Source organism: Atractosteus spatula, chromosome 12 (genome assembly GCF_055471065.1).
Source record: "Atractosteus spatula isolate fAtrSpa1 chromosome 12, fAtrSpa1.hap1, whole genome shotgun sequence".
In the NCBI taxonomy this organism is placed as follows: Eukaryota; Metazoa; Chordata; class Actinopteri; order Semionotiformes; family Lepisosteidae; genus Atractosteus; species Atractosteus spatula.
The window spans coordinates 15454735-15472426 of NC_142717.1; the positions used below are offsets into that span (position 1 = coordinate 15454735).

Consider the following 17692-nt stretch of genomic DNA (forward strand, 5'->3'; position numbering starts at 1 on the left):
AGAGTCCCAGATCAGTGACAGATCAGGATTTAAATATCCTGTGCTGATGGAATAATCACCCATTAATTGGAGGCAGGCAGCTGGGACAATTGTCCCAAGTGAGTCTGTACAGCCCTTGGATGTGTTTGACTCCTCATGCAAATGTATCCAGTTTCTGCAGAGACCAAGGGCTGTGGTTACATTACCAACTTAACAACTCAATTGGTGCAACTCTTGCCTTTCGTTTTAGCAGATTCTAGATAAGATTCAAGACAGGACTTTGCCTGGGCCTCTCAATGATGTTCTCTTTCTTATTGTTAAGCCACTCCAGTGTAGCTTTAGATCCTGCTGAAAGGTCCCAGTTCTATGTCTAAAGCAGTTTTTTTTAAAGTAGCATTCTTTTAAAAAGCAGTATTTTCTTAAAAAAATATTTATAAATCAGCATTTGTCCCATTTTTGTGTCTAAAGCAGTTGGTACTTTGGTCTTTTCCATTGGTCCTGACAAGCTTCTCAGTCTCTGCTGAAGTCAAGCAGAGCTATAACATAATATAGCTACCACCATGCTTATAAGTAGGGATGGCATTCACTGAATGATGCATTGTGTTGGATGTGAGTCAGATATAACATTTTGTAACCATAACTGTCCAATTTTGTCTTCTTTGACCACAAAACCTTTTGCCGCATGTTTGTATCTTTGCGTGTCAGCAGTTATCACTCAGGTGTTTTGTTGTGGGATCCCAGCTCATCCCATGTGGGAAGTTTTTTGTTAGACTCATAGACATTTTCTCCTATTTCAACCACTGAGCTCTTTAGCTCTTTGAAAGTGGCTGTGGGCTTCATTGTGGCAACCTTAACAAGTTCCCATCTTAACTGGCTGCTCACTTTGAAAAGACAGCAACTATGCCAGGGGTTGGCAACCTACAAGCCATTATAAGCATGTAAAGGGATTTTTAGTGACACTTGCAATGAAATTCTAATACACCATGAAGAAATTAAGTTAATAAAACTATAAAAACTATGCTTGACTGATCTGTAATTCTCTAGAAGATGCTACCCAAATAAAGCATTTTAGCACAGAAAAAAACAACAATTTATTTGGTGTATTTACTGCATTATTTTTAGCGGCGCTAGCCTGTTGTTTTCACATGAAAGCTCACAATCCAATACGATAACATTTTTTTTTTCTTTTTATTTAGCGATGAAAAGATTTACAAACAGAACGCGTCCAGAACAGCAAAATAAACGTTTGCCTTCATCTTTCATTTTTGTTACATTATGTTCATACATACATATAAAATAAACTATTTACATTATGCTAGCAGATATGGGGGGCTATACAAGAAAATACAATTGTTTAATGAGAAACACAACAGTAAAATAGTCCACACAAATATTACTGTATATTCTCTCATAAACTTAAATCAGGTCTCAGTGGGAAGATAAAATTAGTCCCTGTTTTCCATTATTTCCTAAACCTCTCTGCCTGTAACCTGGGAGAAAAAGTTATCTTTTCTGTTATATAGATCTCATTCACAACATTAACCCATTGTTCATGTGTTGGAGATTCTTTTATAAGCCATTTTCTTGTGATTGCTTTTCTACTAGCTGCTAGAAGAATCCCTCATATGTATCTATCCTTTACTTCAATATGATCAAAGTCAAAATTGGCCAAATACATAACAGACAATTCAAATGGTATTTTAATATTTACTATATTGTTAAGAGTTATATGTATAGATTTCCAGTATTGTTGTATTTTTGGGCATGACCAGAATATGTGTGTGAGAGTCGCAACTTGCTCTCCACATAACCTCCAACACTGTGAACTACTGTCTTTTTATTTGGCTTGAATTTTAGGGCTGATAAAAAAACGGGTCAGATTCTTCCAACAAAACTCTCTCCAAGTCTGTGAACTTTTTTTTTTCATCTATTTGATACTATTGTACAGCTTTGATATTATTTTTTTCAAATTACCCTGATGATAAGCAGCTGTAAAATTATCAAGCAGTTTATTCCCTTTCTTTTTATGTGGTTGCTTTCTCCAGCTGTTTATATAATGTCTGATTTGAAGATATCTGTAAAAATCTTTTTTTCCATATTGTACTGTTGTGATAGATCTTTCATAGCCCAAATCCTGAATCGAAAACTATCCACCTTAATATTTTAACCTCTCTCTCCAAGTCATAGGCTTTTATTATCTTAAGCCAAGTTTTAATTGGTAAAATTATCCAGGTTATAGCTGTTTTATACATAGTTTCTTCCAGTGATCTATCCCCCAGGACCTTTGTATTGGAAATTCACCTTTAATCAAAGACTCCATCTCCTACCATTTTGCACTATAATATCTATCACACTAGCAAATTAGTGTTCTAAGCTGAGCTGCTTGGTAGTATGACTTTAGGCGAGGCAGGGCTAAACCACCTTTCTCCTTGGTCAGTTTTCATGTTTTTAATTTAATTCTTGGCTTCCTTCCATTCCAAATGAATCTTGAAATCATTTTAGCATTAAACTGTTCTGATGAGATTTCCACTGGAAGAGACTGAAAGAAATATAGTAATCGCAGTAGAATATTCATTTTAATAAGATCCCAGTGAAAGAGGCAGCAAATTCCAGCCAGCCAGGTCATCTTCTATTTTACGTATTTAAGGGCTGAAATTCAAATGAAATAATTCTGATAAATTCTTTGGTAAACATACTCCCAAATGTGTAATAGATGGTGATAGCCAATTTAACTAATTTTTTTCTCTTACTTGATCTGTGGGATTATAATTATAACATAAAACATCTGTTTTTTCTATATTTAATTTGTACCCTGATACCTGACTACATTTTTCCAAAAGATCCATAACTCTGATAAACGATTCATTGGGGTCATCCAAATATAGCAGGGCATCATCTGCATACAATGCAATCTTATGTTCTTGCCCTTTAATTTCTATCCCTTTAATTTTTTAGTCTTGTCTAATCCACTCTGCTAAAGGTTCTATTTACAGAGGAGACAGAAGAGGTGACAGGAGACACCCCTATCTTGTACCTCTTTTCAAACAAAATCTCTTAGAGAGATGTCCATTGATCTTAATTTGTGCTGTAGGATTTAAGTAAATTATTTTTATCATATTGATAAATTCATCAGCGAATCTAAATCTCTCTATATGTCCGATATAAAAATTTCCAATTGACCCAGTCAAAGACTTTTTCTTCATCTAGACTGACTAAAATTGCCTCCTTCTTTTGATCATCAATATGCTTCATAATATGAAGGGTGCATCTAATATTGTCTTGTGTTTGTCTGTTCTGAATAAAACCGGTTTTATCTAAATTTATTATCTGAGGTCATATTTTCTCTAATCTTTTGGCTAGTATTGAAGCATAAATCTTCATTAAGTATGGAGATTGGGTGAAAAGACCCACATCTAGTTTGATCTTTTCCTTCTTTTGAGATAACAGAAATAACAGCTTCACTCCAAGAAGGTGGTAAATCCCCTCCTCTTATCCAATTACAGGTGGACAGGAGCAGGGGTGCTGTTTTTTGAATGTCTTATAAAATTATAAAATTCACTTGGAAAGCCATCTGTCCCTGGTGCTTCATTAGATTTAAGATCTGAATAAATATGATTAATTTCCACCTCATTTATTACTCTAGTTAGCATGTTATTTTGTTCCTCATTTAAAATAGGCAAATTAAGTGACTATAATAAGAGAACTATATCTTGTTTATTTTAAATTTCAGAGTTGGAATATAACTTTTTGTTGTATTCTGTAAAGGTTGTTTGCATTTCTTTTAGTTTGGAATGTATCTGGTTGATTACTGGATTAAATATTTTAGGGTTATTGATTTGGATTGTTGTTTACAATCTTCTTGCTAATATTTCATTGATTTGGCTCCTGATTCATAATAACTTTGCTTTAGAAATTTTTGTTTTGTTTCTACCTCTATAATTTGTAATTTATTTATTTCTTCCCTAACTTTCAATAGTTGGTTATGTATTGTACGTGTGGGTGTTTTTTATGTTTTTGTTCTATAGTTTTTAATTCGGATGATATTGCTTAATTCAGCTTGTCTTACTTTCTGTTTATATTGTAACGCTTACGACCGACAGGTACTGTGTAAGAGCCGGCTGACCAGAGCAGGTGACGTCACCGCCCTTCCCTGTGATAGCAGGACTACAGCTTCTGGGCTGTAGAGAAATCTCTCTTTAGCTCACCGGGCTGGGTCCCTCTAAGTACAGCTTTAGCTGTATCCCATAGTATTGCTGGGGAAACCTCTACTGTATCATTGTTCAGTAAAAACTGTTCAATCTCATGTGAAATTTGCTCTTTAACATCATTATCATTCAGAACAGTTCATCTTCCAAGCAGTATGCTTTTTTACCAGATTTAAGTCTAAAGTCAGATAAACTGGTGCATGGTCAGATAAATCCAAGGTTCCAATTTCACAGTCCTTTATTCTTGATCTGTCTAATTTGTACATAAGAAAATAATCTATTCTACCATATGAATTATGAGGTGCAGAAAAATGCGTATAATCCCTTCCTGTAGGGTATAAATCCCTCCATACTTCAAATAGACCTAGGTCTTCTATAGATTTATAAACGTATTTCTCTAATGGTTTAAGTTCCCTTTTACAATTCCTAGAAGTACAGTGTCTAGCTTTGGATCTGTATCTAACTTTTATCAAGTCATTTATCCACATCAACCAAACTTATATTTCAAAACACGAACAAGTTTCTTAATTTATTACTTATTTAAAAAACTAATTGAAACTGGTACTTTTCGAAGGGAATAAAGGGGATGAAACCTTACAGTAAATTATTACATTAATCCAATAGATAAGCAGATACTTTAGTCCTGAGGCAAGTAATACAGTCTCTGTCATCTGGAGAAGTTCGGCGGCGGAAAGCCTGGAGTATCTTGTACTGCTCCTCTGTCGGTTTCTCCTCCTTGCGTCTCTCCCTGTGGCCGTGCACTTGCTGCCAGGAGCCCTGTCTAATCCGCTCCTCCACGGACCTCACTGCAGCCATCGCTCCGGCCGCACCCGCAATCAGACCTCGGTGTATCGAGTCCTTATTTGCTTCCGCAGCAGTTATACGTCTGGGCACCCGAGTCGAAAAAAAAACTTTAGTTTGGCTGGAAAAGGTGTTTTAAATTTTATGTTCTTTTCTCTCAGTGACTTTTTGATTATTTTGTATTCCAGCCGTTTCTGAAGAACATCGGGTGCATAATCGTGATCGAAATATACCATTTTGTTTTCATAGAACAGCTCCTTTTCCCCCCAGGCTTTCGTTAAACCTCTTCTTTGGTTCTAAATCTTAGAAACCTGACGACAATAGATCTTGGTCTGGACTGGGGGTTCGTTGGTTTGGGGGCCAGAGCTCTGTGAGCTCTTTCAATCTCTAAATCAGTCTCAGGGGGAAATCCAAGTTGCTCTCTAATAAACTTTTCAACGAGCTTGGTTATTGACCCTCCTTCGCTATCCTCCGGAATTCTGTAGATCCTCTGGTTCTGTCTCCTCGACCTGCCCTCCAAATTCGTTATTTTGGCCCATAACTGCTTCTGTTTCTGGAGCAGGTCTAAAAGCACGCCATCTTTTTCACCCCACGCCTCGGTTTGCTCAATGCGTTCGTCCATTTAGTTTACCCTCTTACTCGTTCTGTTTATTTCTTCAGTAAAGTCCATTAACTTTTTGTTAATATCACTTTTGAAATCTTTCAGTTCGGTAAAGATGTTTTGGGGGCTCACAGGGGATTCGCGATCTTTGGATTCTTCAGACTGGCTCCTTGCCATTGACAGTGCCTGGTATGGAGCAACAGAATTGATTCTTAATGATCATTGTAGACTACAAATGGTCATCCCATAGTAAACTTTCGTTGTATTATTCATCAGTAAAAGCTTTGTGCCAAGTTTACAATTATGAGCTTAATAATATGATGACTACAGAGGAGAAAATAGTGACATTCCTTGTTGCTCAATCTGACTCACAGGCAGTTTAAAACTCTGCTACAGGAACTGGACTATACATAGAACATTGTTTCACAAGATTGTTCATTGGCTAAGCTTTAGGAAGGTTTTGGCACACTTTTTGGATTGTCTGCAATCAAGATCTTTTTGTCAAAAGTCAAAACTCCCTCATATTGCATGATGAAAAATGGATTTCATAATTTTTCTTGGGACATTGACACTTCAACTTTCCTCTTTTTCGAACATCTTAGAGAACCTTCAAAACATTGCACAACCCATGTTGTAGAGTGGAATGTACATGTGAAAAATGGCTTCAGAATTTTCTTTCAGATTTCAGGATTTCCAACGTTGTGGCCAAATATTTTCTTTTCTAATTAATCCAGACAGCTTTGATACCAGTGACATGGATGTTTCAGTGTTTTAGTGGATGGGTATAAAGGATTTTAAAAAGCAACTAATTGAATCATGGTGCTTAGACATCTGGAACTCAACGTTCTGGGATATACAAAACACACCTGAGGTTACTGAAAGCAATCAAAGTGTCTCTATTTTGACCTTTGATCTGTTGGAAGTCCCTGCCAGTGAAATTTCACTGTTTGAAGAAAATAGCATTTTCACTGCTTTCAGCATTTGGATAAATGTACCACTGTTAACAGGTATTTTCACACATGGAGTCAGTTCTTGGTCCCTTACATAGCCCATTAACAACTGAATACTCAACGGCTTGTCTGCCAGTTAAGCTACGAACCTGAGACTGGAGAACTCAGCAAGGAAAGGCAAGGGCAAGAATCACACTAAGTGTTGTTAATAATAATAATAATCATAATAATAATTGCTTACTTATATAGCGCTTTTCTGGACATTCCACTCAAAGCGCTTTACAGGTAATGGGGACTCCCCTCCACCGCCACCAATGTGCAGCATCCACCTGGATAAAGTGACGGCAGCCATAGTGCGCCTGAACGCTCACCACACATCAGCTATTAGTGGGGAGGAGAGCAGAGTAATGAAGCCAATTCATAGATGGGGATTATTAGGAGGCCATGACTGGGAATTGCTAATGGGAAATGTGGCCAGGACGCCGGAGTTACACCCCTACTCTTTTCGAGAAGGGGTGGTAAGACGTGCATATTAATTTATCCAGTTTAGATATTATTATATTTTAATCTTACATTTTTATGAACAAAAATGTAAGCAGGGTTATTATTGACATTACAGGAGTACCCATAAAAACAGGTGCATGAGATTACTCTTGGCACACCACTTCTGAATGGTGGCCGACTCCAGATCTAGGCAGAGTCTGGGTCCCTTCCATTCCTTAATCATCTTTGATCATTCATAAAGAGATATTAGGAGGATGATTTTTTTTATACTTTTCTCCTGATCTGTGCTTTGTACAACTTTCATGCTTATCTATTAACTTTATAGCTGCAAGCTTTAAAGCAACAAAAATTTAAAACTGTGCACAAGGGTCTGATTTTTTTTGCAAAGCATTGTATGTCAACTCACAGGATGTAATGTAGTGAATATAGTGATATAAAAATTAAATTTTAAAATAGGTAAATTTTAAAATTTTCCATGTTCTTTGATAATTATTAAACTGTGTCTGTTTTCGTACTGAGAAGATGTTTATAAGCTTTTTAGGATGGCACTGATTAATTACATGTCTGTACTGATCTCTAATCTGCCATGCTGAAAATAGTCTTGCACTGCCTCGTGAATACATCTAATTAATCAAAGGCACTGTCCCAGATAGAAATGTGTGCATTTTAAAATATTTTAAGTTCATTATTTAATTTCTTTATAAAATTATCAAAAGTAACACAATAAGGTCTTGCCTACTGTCAGCTACAGTCAGGCAGAAAATTTATATTTTGATTAATAAATTAATAGAATTAAGAAAATGAAATATCAAATATATTTGTGTAAGACAGGTGTAAAGTGAAATCACATAATTTCTATGCTGTCCCATTTTATTGAATTACAAATTATATTTACATACAGTATTATTTAAAGTGAATATTTTTAACACAAATTTGTTAATGAATGCTGTTATTTAGATTAAACTAAATGTTCTTTGCAAAAACTGCAAAAAACAATCAAATACTTAGGCCTATGCATGCTGATGCAGCTACCTACTTGAACTATATCAAAAACTTAAATATGTTGATTGCTGTATTCAAACCCCTACATCAGTAATTGGCAGAAGCAACTCTGTGAGGCATTTTGTATAAGTCTGTTTTACACCAGACTACAAAAAGTACAATTTTCACCTCTTCTTTGAAAACTTGTTCATGCTCTGTCAAATTAATTGAAGATTAATTTTCACACATTTTCAAGCCTTTTCACAGCTGTTCTTCTCATCTTAGGACATCATCTCCTCATCTCATCTCAGGATCTTAAAGTCTTACATTCACTTTCTTATCTTAAATCAGAGTTTAACTTTGATCTTGTGCTTTGGGTCGTAGTCCTATTAAAAGGTAAATTTCCATCCAAGTTTTTAGGCTTTAGCTTCTACAATTCTAAGATTTGCCTTTACTTTACTCTGTCTGTTTTCCCCTCAATCTTATCAAGTCTCACATAGTAATGAGATGCAGCCCCATAACATAATGCTGCCACCACCATTCCTGACATTAGAGATAGTGTTGTCTGGATCATGAACTGTACTAGGTTTGTACCAGACCTAACACTTTGTATTTTAACTAGAATTTTTCAATATTTCCCTTTCTGATCACAGAACCTTTTGTCTCATTCTTACAGAATCAAAACATCAATATTCAGTGTTCAATTTATCCAAGTTGTTTTGAAAACTCCTTAGTTTTAATGGTTGAATCTTTGCTCATAATTCACTACCTGAATGAGGGATATTAAAGAGACGTGCATGTATTCTAAAATCGTGCGAACCACTATTATTCCACATATTCACCTATTTTTGTGACTTGTCAAAGTAATTTTTTGCCACTGAACTAATTTAAGTTTGCCACAGCGAAGGGGGTGAATCCAGCAATTGACATATTGTATTTTTTGTTTTTTGCTGCCATTTAAGTTCTTTGATGCATTAAAGTATTCCATTTGAACATTCAAGATTTGATTAAGAATTTTCACTTCACAAATGTATTATATACATATGTATACAGTATATACATAATTTATAATTCAAATAAAATGGGACATGATTGGTAGGGGTGAATACTTTTAAAAGGCACTATACTGTATGTGCATTTTAAGAAGTAGTTTGGACAGATCATCATCATAGAGTCTTTTGTTTGAAGTCTAGATTATTTGATATCTCACTGTACTGTATATTACAGTCACTAGCAGAGAGAGAATAGTGTGAAAACTATCCAAATAGTTGGCTGAAAACTATCCAAAGCCTTTGCAATTTATTTTTTCATGTTTGTAATAGCAATGCTTACACTGAATGTTCTGTATTCTTTTTATACAATATGAGGGTAGAATAATTGTCTTACTGCCCCATTATTCTTCAGGCTACCCTTTCAATCTAAACATGTGAAAGCATATTCCTAAAGATAAAGTATTTGTGGGTTAGAGTTGTTCAGGAAACCATGCAGGAGGAGGCAGAATTGTTTTCTAAATATAAAGCACACAGCAGGGGACCTCTCCTCTAATCTCTATTTTAGACCTTGAGGAAGTTACAAAATCTCAGATTCCAGTGCTTTGTTTTCTCATTTTATCTCCTGTTTATGAGGAAGTATTTTTATTTTTCTAAAAAAAGCTGCCTTTAGAACAAATATGAAACACTTTAGTGTTAATCAACAATATTATATGTTTTAAACAGCATGTACTGTAATTACTGTTTTGATATCTGGGTTAAATGATGGGACAAAGAGGAATTGAAATGCACATTTGAATCACAAAGAAACAGTAATATTGATAGTAAGTACCACTGTTGGTGCCAGTACTAGCTCATGACAATGTGCAATAACTGTCTCTCAACTCAAAATGTACTAAATATTGTGCGTGAAACAAATATGAGCAAATACTACATACTTATTGTATGACACAGTGATTCTTCAGTTCAGAAATCCAAAATGTAAATAATACATACAATATAATATGCAATTTGTCGTTATTGTACACACTTTTTGTATGCCTGTTGTATTGATTTTAAATTATTTTTTACAAAATGTGTAATTTCATTTTTTGGCATTTAAAAATGATACTTCTGGTACCATGGTACTGAGACATAGCTTTTTCAAGTTCAGTGATGATATAAATAATTAAAGAGAGTGAGCGCAAGTTGTGCTGACAGGAGTGGTACTGAACTGCAGCTGAGGGTAATGAATGCTCTCTTTAACAGTGAAGGCAATCTGGCAACAAAGCAGATTGTTTTTCTTCAGAGACCCTGCCTACCCCGAAAGAAGAAGGAATCCAAGGTAACTGACCTCACATTCCTCAGTATGTTTCTGTTGGCTGTAATGTGATATTATGATTTATATCCCATAGAGAAATTGTAATGCAGTGTGGCTAATTTGAAATGATCAAAAAGGTCATGTTTTGTTTGCAGAAATCCAAACATTTTAAGTGCTGCTAAAACATGCTTTTGTAGCTCTATTGCATTCACTAGAATTGTATACCATTTAGGGAATTTCTAAGCATTATACAGTCTCTCACAGAACTTCAACTTAGCACAGATAACTTCAAGCCTTTCATTTGGGGTGAAAAAAATGAAACATTTTGATTCAGTTGCTTCAGCTGAAGATTTATTAAGCAAGACAACACACAACAATCTTTACAGAAAACTTTTCAATGTTAAACCTGTGATAATTTAACCAAGAGTAAATGAATGGCATTCACCTTGATATCTACAGTATATCCACAAAATGCATTGTGCTTGTCACAGAGAATACCTCAAAAAAGATCTTTCTTTGAAATTTAATTTAATAGAATTCACCTCATTTAGTGGATTATGAAGTATTTTTAATGCAAACACTTCTAAATATGTTAAGTAAACAGTCTGGCAGAACAGATAAGACTATAAAAAGACCTTTTGGAAAGGAGGTCTTTCCTCATGATTTCCTGTCAAGATCTTAAATTTTCAAGGGTTATGGTGCTTAGTTTTATTTGAGTCCACTAAAAGAAGAAGCAGTTCAGGCATACTCAGGCAGCCGAATATTAGTCAAAGGGTATTTTTTAACATTAAGGTAAACCTTTACACAATGTGGAAAGAACTAGAACCAATTTTCTGTACAGAAAGGATATAAGGATCCAATGCACATATTCTGTTCAATAAATACCAAACATCAAAAGAAATTTATAACTATGCATTTTTTATTTTAGATAAATAAAAGTACATGGATTTTGTATTTGTGTCGTTTTGTTTCACTGATCATTAGTAATCAGCTGTGACACACACAAGTGATTTTGACTCTTGCATAAGGACTTAATCACGTGAATAGTGAGAAAGTGATTGGAGACAGTTGTGGGGGTGATTTAAACCCTCACTGAGTCAAACCTGGTGAAAATGAAGAAAGAAAATGACAGGGAGGAAACAATATGACAGCTACTGTAGTTGGCAGGCCACAGTCTGGAAGATTTTGAATCACAACACCTTGCCAAGGTCAGTGGAGAGATCCAGGTGTGATGGACTAGGCAAGAGTGTCTAGTCACTTCAGGCAGAACTCCACTTGTAGTAATTGATGGTAAACAGGCTACACAACGCATGTATCATATAGTCATTGCAGACTTATCTTGCATCACAATATTCCAGCAAGACAATGCATGTACTAATGCTGCTCATGTATGAAGAAAACACAGCCTCACTGACTATTTTGGGAAGATCTTGGATGACAAATGATCTTCTAGGATTTAGAGACCAGGGAACAGACGCATGTTTGCCAGACTCTGTAACCTGGTGCAAATCATGCATTGTATTGATTCAAAATGTGACCACGAGCTGTAAGCCTTGGACTTTCATAGCGAACTTTCATAGCAGGCTCCCTGTCTATAGACACTTTTGTCTACAGATCAGCATAATAAATTTATCAATGTCATGACTGTTTAATAAAATGCCAGTGGCACTCAGACGCAAAGGTTTTGTCATTTTTCTAATACTTTTTATTATTATATTGTTACTGTTATGTGATGTTTTTATTTTCAGTATATTTTTCCCCAGGCACAAAGTATTTAACTTCAATATACTAAGTGTAATCAAAATTAATCAGAACTAAAATATGCATTACTTCATAAATTAAATATTCCTGAAGTACTTACTGATAGCTGAGGCTTCTACAGTATATTAATCTATAATAAAGAAATAAATGTACCTACTTGAAAATGACTTGTTGGTCTTAGTGAACATTGTTCAAAAGCAAAGATGTATAATCTTTTATTCTTTGACTTTAACAGAAACTGAGTTTCAAAACAAGAAGCAAGTCAAATAAAAACTCCATTAAAGATGTGCTAAAAAACAAAAAGCAAAACAGGATACTGAAACTGGCAGAGAATGAACAGGAACAACAGAAGATCATAGAAGATGCGGAGAAAGGGGGCGAAGAGGAGCAGGAGAAGAGCATTGAAAATGAGGAGAACAGTAGTGAAAACAATCACAATGAGAAACAAAATGAAAGGGATGTGCAGGGGGAAATGGACACTGAACATAGCAAAGAGCTAAAGGCAGTGACAGAGGAGCAGCTTACAGCTGTGCAGGACAGCGGCGAGAAGGACGGAGGACTTGCCAAGCCTGCCTGTGTCAGTGAAGTGTCAATGCCCATCCGGGAGACAGGGAGCTCTGTCTCCCCACCAGAAAGCTGTGTCTCACTGGAAGCCTCGGAGATACCCAGCTCAGACTGTGTGGAGTCTAATGATAGTTAAGTTTAATCACTTTCATGGTGCTGCAAAGCACAGTTCCACATCAAAGTGAAACAACTTTGTCACCATATAAAACTTTTGAACCTTTGAAATATTTTCTATAGTTTTGCAGCTTTAACGCATGAATTCCATTTCTAAATGTAACACAAAATTGAAAATCTGGATCTGAGGCTTTTATGTTGATTAAAAAAGACAGATTTGTACCTTATTTGTACCAGAAAGGATGTGCTGATTGCACTATGAGAAATTAGCCCATAGAGCTTTTTTTAGATAGCACATTAACTTTTTGTCCCAACATAAATTATGAATAGATTTTATTTTGTTTGACCCTGCACATGCTTCAGAACCCTTGAAATAAACAGGTCCAGAGTACACATAATGTAGTAGACAGGTTTTCTATAACAAGCTGTAACAGCATTGCAGAAGGGATAACACTGATGTTTACTGTCAAAAGCTACTCTTTTATCATATGGTATATTATTTCTATGCACAAAGAGTATTGTAGCCAGGCATTGTATAAGCTCCCTGTTTGCATCTTCTGGTAAGTGTGTATGCTTTTTCAATATTTATGCTGTTGGAACCAAATTAAAATATTCCATGTATTGTGATATACTTTAATGAAGCACAGTTACTGAGAGCAAGGGTAAGATTTTTCATTGAATGTAGTTCAGAGGTTTTGAGAAACTGAGACATGTCCGTAGAAATTAAAGAGCTTACATTTAAAAAATACAATATTGGACCATAAGATGCACTGTTTTGTGCTTGCTGAATCTGTAGTGTGAAGTATGGCATGTTTTAATTTAAAGTCACAATAGTCCCAAAACATGTATTCAGCTTATAGGTGAATACTTGGCATTATGAGTGAGGAAAACAAGTAATAACTGGTAATTATGCTGGGTCTTCAGAGACATGTTTTTTTAATACACTAGGATACAAGTCCTCTCTGTTCAAACTGCTTCCACTCTTATACTTCCACAGTTGAGAGGCTAACACACCTATCACATTGCCGGACAACCGATATCAAAAACGTTGATACATCTGTATGAGAGTGTTTTATAACTGGCATTGAAATCCACTGAAAAGATACTACAAGGCTATTTGTTAACACTTTTTGTGTGGTTCAGTATAAATTAATATTAAATATATGCAATTATACAAACAGTTCTTGTTAAATTGTAACTTTCAATTAACATTTTATAAATTTCTAGGACAACCACTGTTAATACTATTTAATCCCAATTACCTTATGTTCATTTTTGGCAGAGTATGTGGATTCTTTTAAAACTATATTTCACACTCTAAAAGTTTAAAAATGAAAATACAACAGATTAACATGAACAGCCCTTTCATATTCATTACATTCTCTTATATAAAACCAGAATTCCTTTTAAACAGTAATTGAAAGTAATGTGTCATTTCATATGAAATATGGAATGTGAATTTATGCTGTACACAAAAAAGTGACAGCTGAAAAACCAGCCATCATAAACTGGCCTACATGCACACTGAACATCAGGTGTTATGGGATCATAGAAAATGTTTAAAGCTTGAGAGATAATGTGCTGTACAAGTACTTTGTAGATTTTCTATTGCCATAAACATGTTGTAATGATTTTGATGTTTGCTGATCATGTCAATTTTAGTTATTTTTTAATAGTCTGGACATGCTTTCCCTAATTTCCACTGTTGGAATATATAGCTATCTCGTGCATATATGTGTGTGTATGGATTTGTAAGACATATCATGTAGTTAAGAGAAATGCAACTCTCCTGAATGGTTCTACACCAACATCACCTAAATTCTAGGTCCTAAAAGAAAGACTACTACAGTATATATAATACTGTATCAATATTCAGAATAGTTCTAAGCAGAAATGAAACACTGAACATCACTAATCTGACTAATTTCATATTAAAAAAACAAGCTTTGTAGGTGTGTGAATGTGCACACTTGTGAATTTTAACATATGCCATGAGAAGTGAGGGCAAATGAAATTGTGAAATGATGTAACAATTCTCATTGAAAACCTTTACTCATTTACTTTAATAAGAAATTGTAAAAAAAATAGTAAAACACAAAGTACATTTGTCCTTGTTTTTTTTTTATTAAAATAAAATTTCCTTCTGATTATCTTTAAAAAGGCAATTGTAGAAGGCTATTGGAAAATTGTAGTATTGGTCCAATCAGCACCGTTACTGATCTAAGCTTGCATAAAGTTTTGACAAAAACTAAAAGTTCGTGGAAAATATTTTCACAGCACGGTTATTTTTAACATTTTTAATTTTGAAATTGTTTGAAGCAACAGAATAGTGATTTAATGCTGAACTAAAAGGGAAGGACCTGTCAGATGTAGGACAGGATGAAAATATGGTTTTAATCAGTTTCTTTTCCAAATGGTAACATGAACTCTAGCATTATACAGTTCAACACATCTGTCAAGAGCCTAATGTAACATATTTTAACTGGCTATGTTGCTTACTTGCTTAAAATTTGCTTTAAGTTTTCTAAAGAACTAAGCCATGCATTTAGTTAATACAGTATTCTATTTCATGTACTTCTGTAGTAAAATCCATAAAAATGCTTAAGCAGCTTGCAGGCAACCTATGCTAAAGGTTATACTAAACCTAGAAGCTACTAAATTAAGTAATTCTTAAATGTTTTTGGTAAGTGTCATGCTCCTGTTAATTTTACTCTAATTAAGGGCTGGATTAAATCAATACACCAATAACTTACAAATCTCAGTAAGTCATTCAACTTTCCATTTGCTGGAAAATGGAGATACCCGGACAATTTCAAGTGTGGTAAAAAATCTGATTAAATCCAGGCACAAATATTATTTAATATTTCTCAAGAATCATCAAATTCTTGCTGAAGTGCTTCCACCTCAGTATCGAAGTACACTGAATTGTTTCAAGCAGTAATAATATGCACCTCTGTTTGAATGAAATGTATATAAGGTAAAATGTGATTCCACATAAACGGATTTCAATTGAAGATGAAGCAAACAAATGAAAAAATCAAACATTCCTGAATATCTTTTTTTTTCCACTGAGCAATTTATAGTAGACCTCCTAATAATTATGGTATTAGGTCCTCCTTTTGTGCGAACATTGTATAGTAGACTAGGCTGAAAAACAATCAGATAAAATAGTTTTCTAACAAAGCTTGATCTTTGAGTAAGAGTAACTATCACAGAACTTAATTGTGCAAGATGGCTTCACTGTGATATTATATAAGGTGATTCATGAAAGCTTGTGTACATTTGTAAAATATCAAGGGGTGACTCTCCTAGTTAGTACACTCCTATTTAGTAGTTACCAACCCTGGTCATGTGGGACAACTGTCTCAGTTGATTCTCATTCCATTTCAGGTCTATATTTTCAGGGTCTTTAATTTTTTGCTTACTTTCAAAAACTTTTGATAAAATGGCACACAATGATACTAAATTGCTACAGTTTATAAGCTTGAAAATTGCTACATTTATAAATCCCTTAGTCTATTCGTCTATTTTTTGCGGGTGCAGAAAAATGAAGATACAGTGGTCCCCCCAGAACCAGGAAAGTGAACCTGATGAATGAACTGCAAAATGAAACTTTACAGAATTCTCCAAAACAATGTTTTCTGTTAACAGTCTTAATAGTAGTATGAGCAATGTTACATTAATTTAAAGCATAGTTTTGCTTCTTTGGACCAGCTCCGCAACCGTGCAGGTGTTACTCATTTAAGCGTTTCCTGCATCTTTGAGTAATCTGCAGTGTTTAGAACTAATCAGTTCTACCATGCCATAGTTTTAAATTACTAACAGAGAACAACTTAAAGTGCTCATTCTCCACAGCATATACCAATGGCTGTGAAAAGAGAACCCATAAATCTTGGCACAGATTTTATTCCAGTGTTAGAAGCTTTATGTATCTGTAAGCTATTCTACCATATACTTTTCTTTGTGACTTTATGAGAACAGAAAGGCAATAGTGTTAAAGGGTATTTCAGCAAAATTCACACATACGGTGTTTTCCACTACTGCAAACAAAATCTGTGAGCTTCTTTAATATTCTGTTTGTCAATATGATTGGTATAGAACAGCAGAGTTCACAGACCTTGTTAATTTTTTTTAATGCTTCTTATATATTTGAAACAACATGTGCTTGCTCTGCATCCTGTAAAAATGTGTATATTACAAATCTGCTTTATATTTGTTTATTTTGTTTTGATCATGAATATATTTGGTTTTCTAATCAATAAAGATGTGTGTTTGAACTCTTGAATTTTTACGTGGAAATAGGATGCTCCATCTACATTTTCATTTATAAAAGGATTTAATCAAAAAACAGTTTAAGTCTTAAACTTTGAAGAGGCTTGGGGGGGAAAAAAAGCAAAAAAATACTGGTACTTCACAAAATAAAAAGCCATTTTTAAGGAGTGCTGGCTTTATCCATTGTTTGTTATTCTCCATTTTATCACATACTGTATGATCCTTATCTTACTTGTAGTCTTACCCAATAGCAGTCATTTGCCTAAAATATAAACCATTATAGTGAGTTCCCTGTACCTAGAAATGACCTTAAAATGTTTCATCATATATTTTCCAAGATTGTTAAATCCCCTAGGGAACTTTTCAACATCGCTTTTCTCCCTGCACCCCATCAGGACAAACCCTAATGAGGTTTCCAATACACATCATTCCAAAGCTCAGTCTGCCCTTTCGCCCTTTGGAAACTTCAAATTTCTTACACTCATTGCCATCTAAATGATTAAAAAGTAACAAAATAAACTGACTATTTCACAAGCTGAAGGGGAATACGATATTCAGCAAGACCTGTGTGGAATCCCAACAAAAGCAATACAAAAAACATTAATGGAAGATATTGACACACCTGAAGAAGGCTCCACAGCCGAAATGTTATGTTTCCTTTCTTCTCTTTT

General features: G+C 34.7%; 1 protein-coding gene across 1 annotated transcript in view; it reads left to right on the forward strand.

Moving 5' to 3' along the window:
- The window catches only part of LOC148822705 (raftlin-like), a 77430-nt gene extending 62954 nt beyond the window's left edge, over positions 1-14476 (forward strand). Inside the window, exons 9-10 of the mRNA XM_088929790.1 lie at positions 10259-10334; positions 12307-14476. Of these exons, the coding sequence (XP_088785916.1) occupies positions 10259-10334; positions 12307-12771 (541 nt within the window). The 3' untranslated portion in view covers positions 12772-14476. The remainder of the gene's footprint in view (positions 1-10258; positions 10335-12306) is intronic.
- The last annotated feature ends 3216 nt before the right edge of the window (positions 14477-17692 follow it).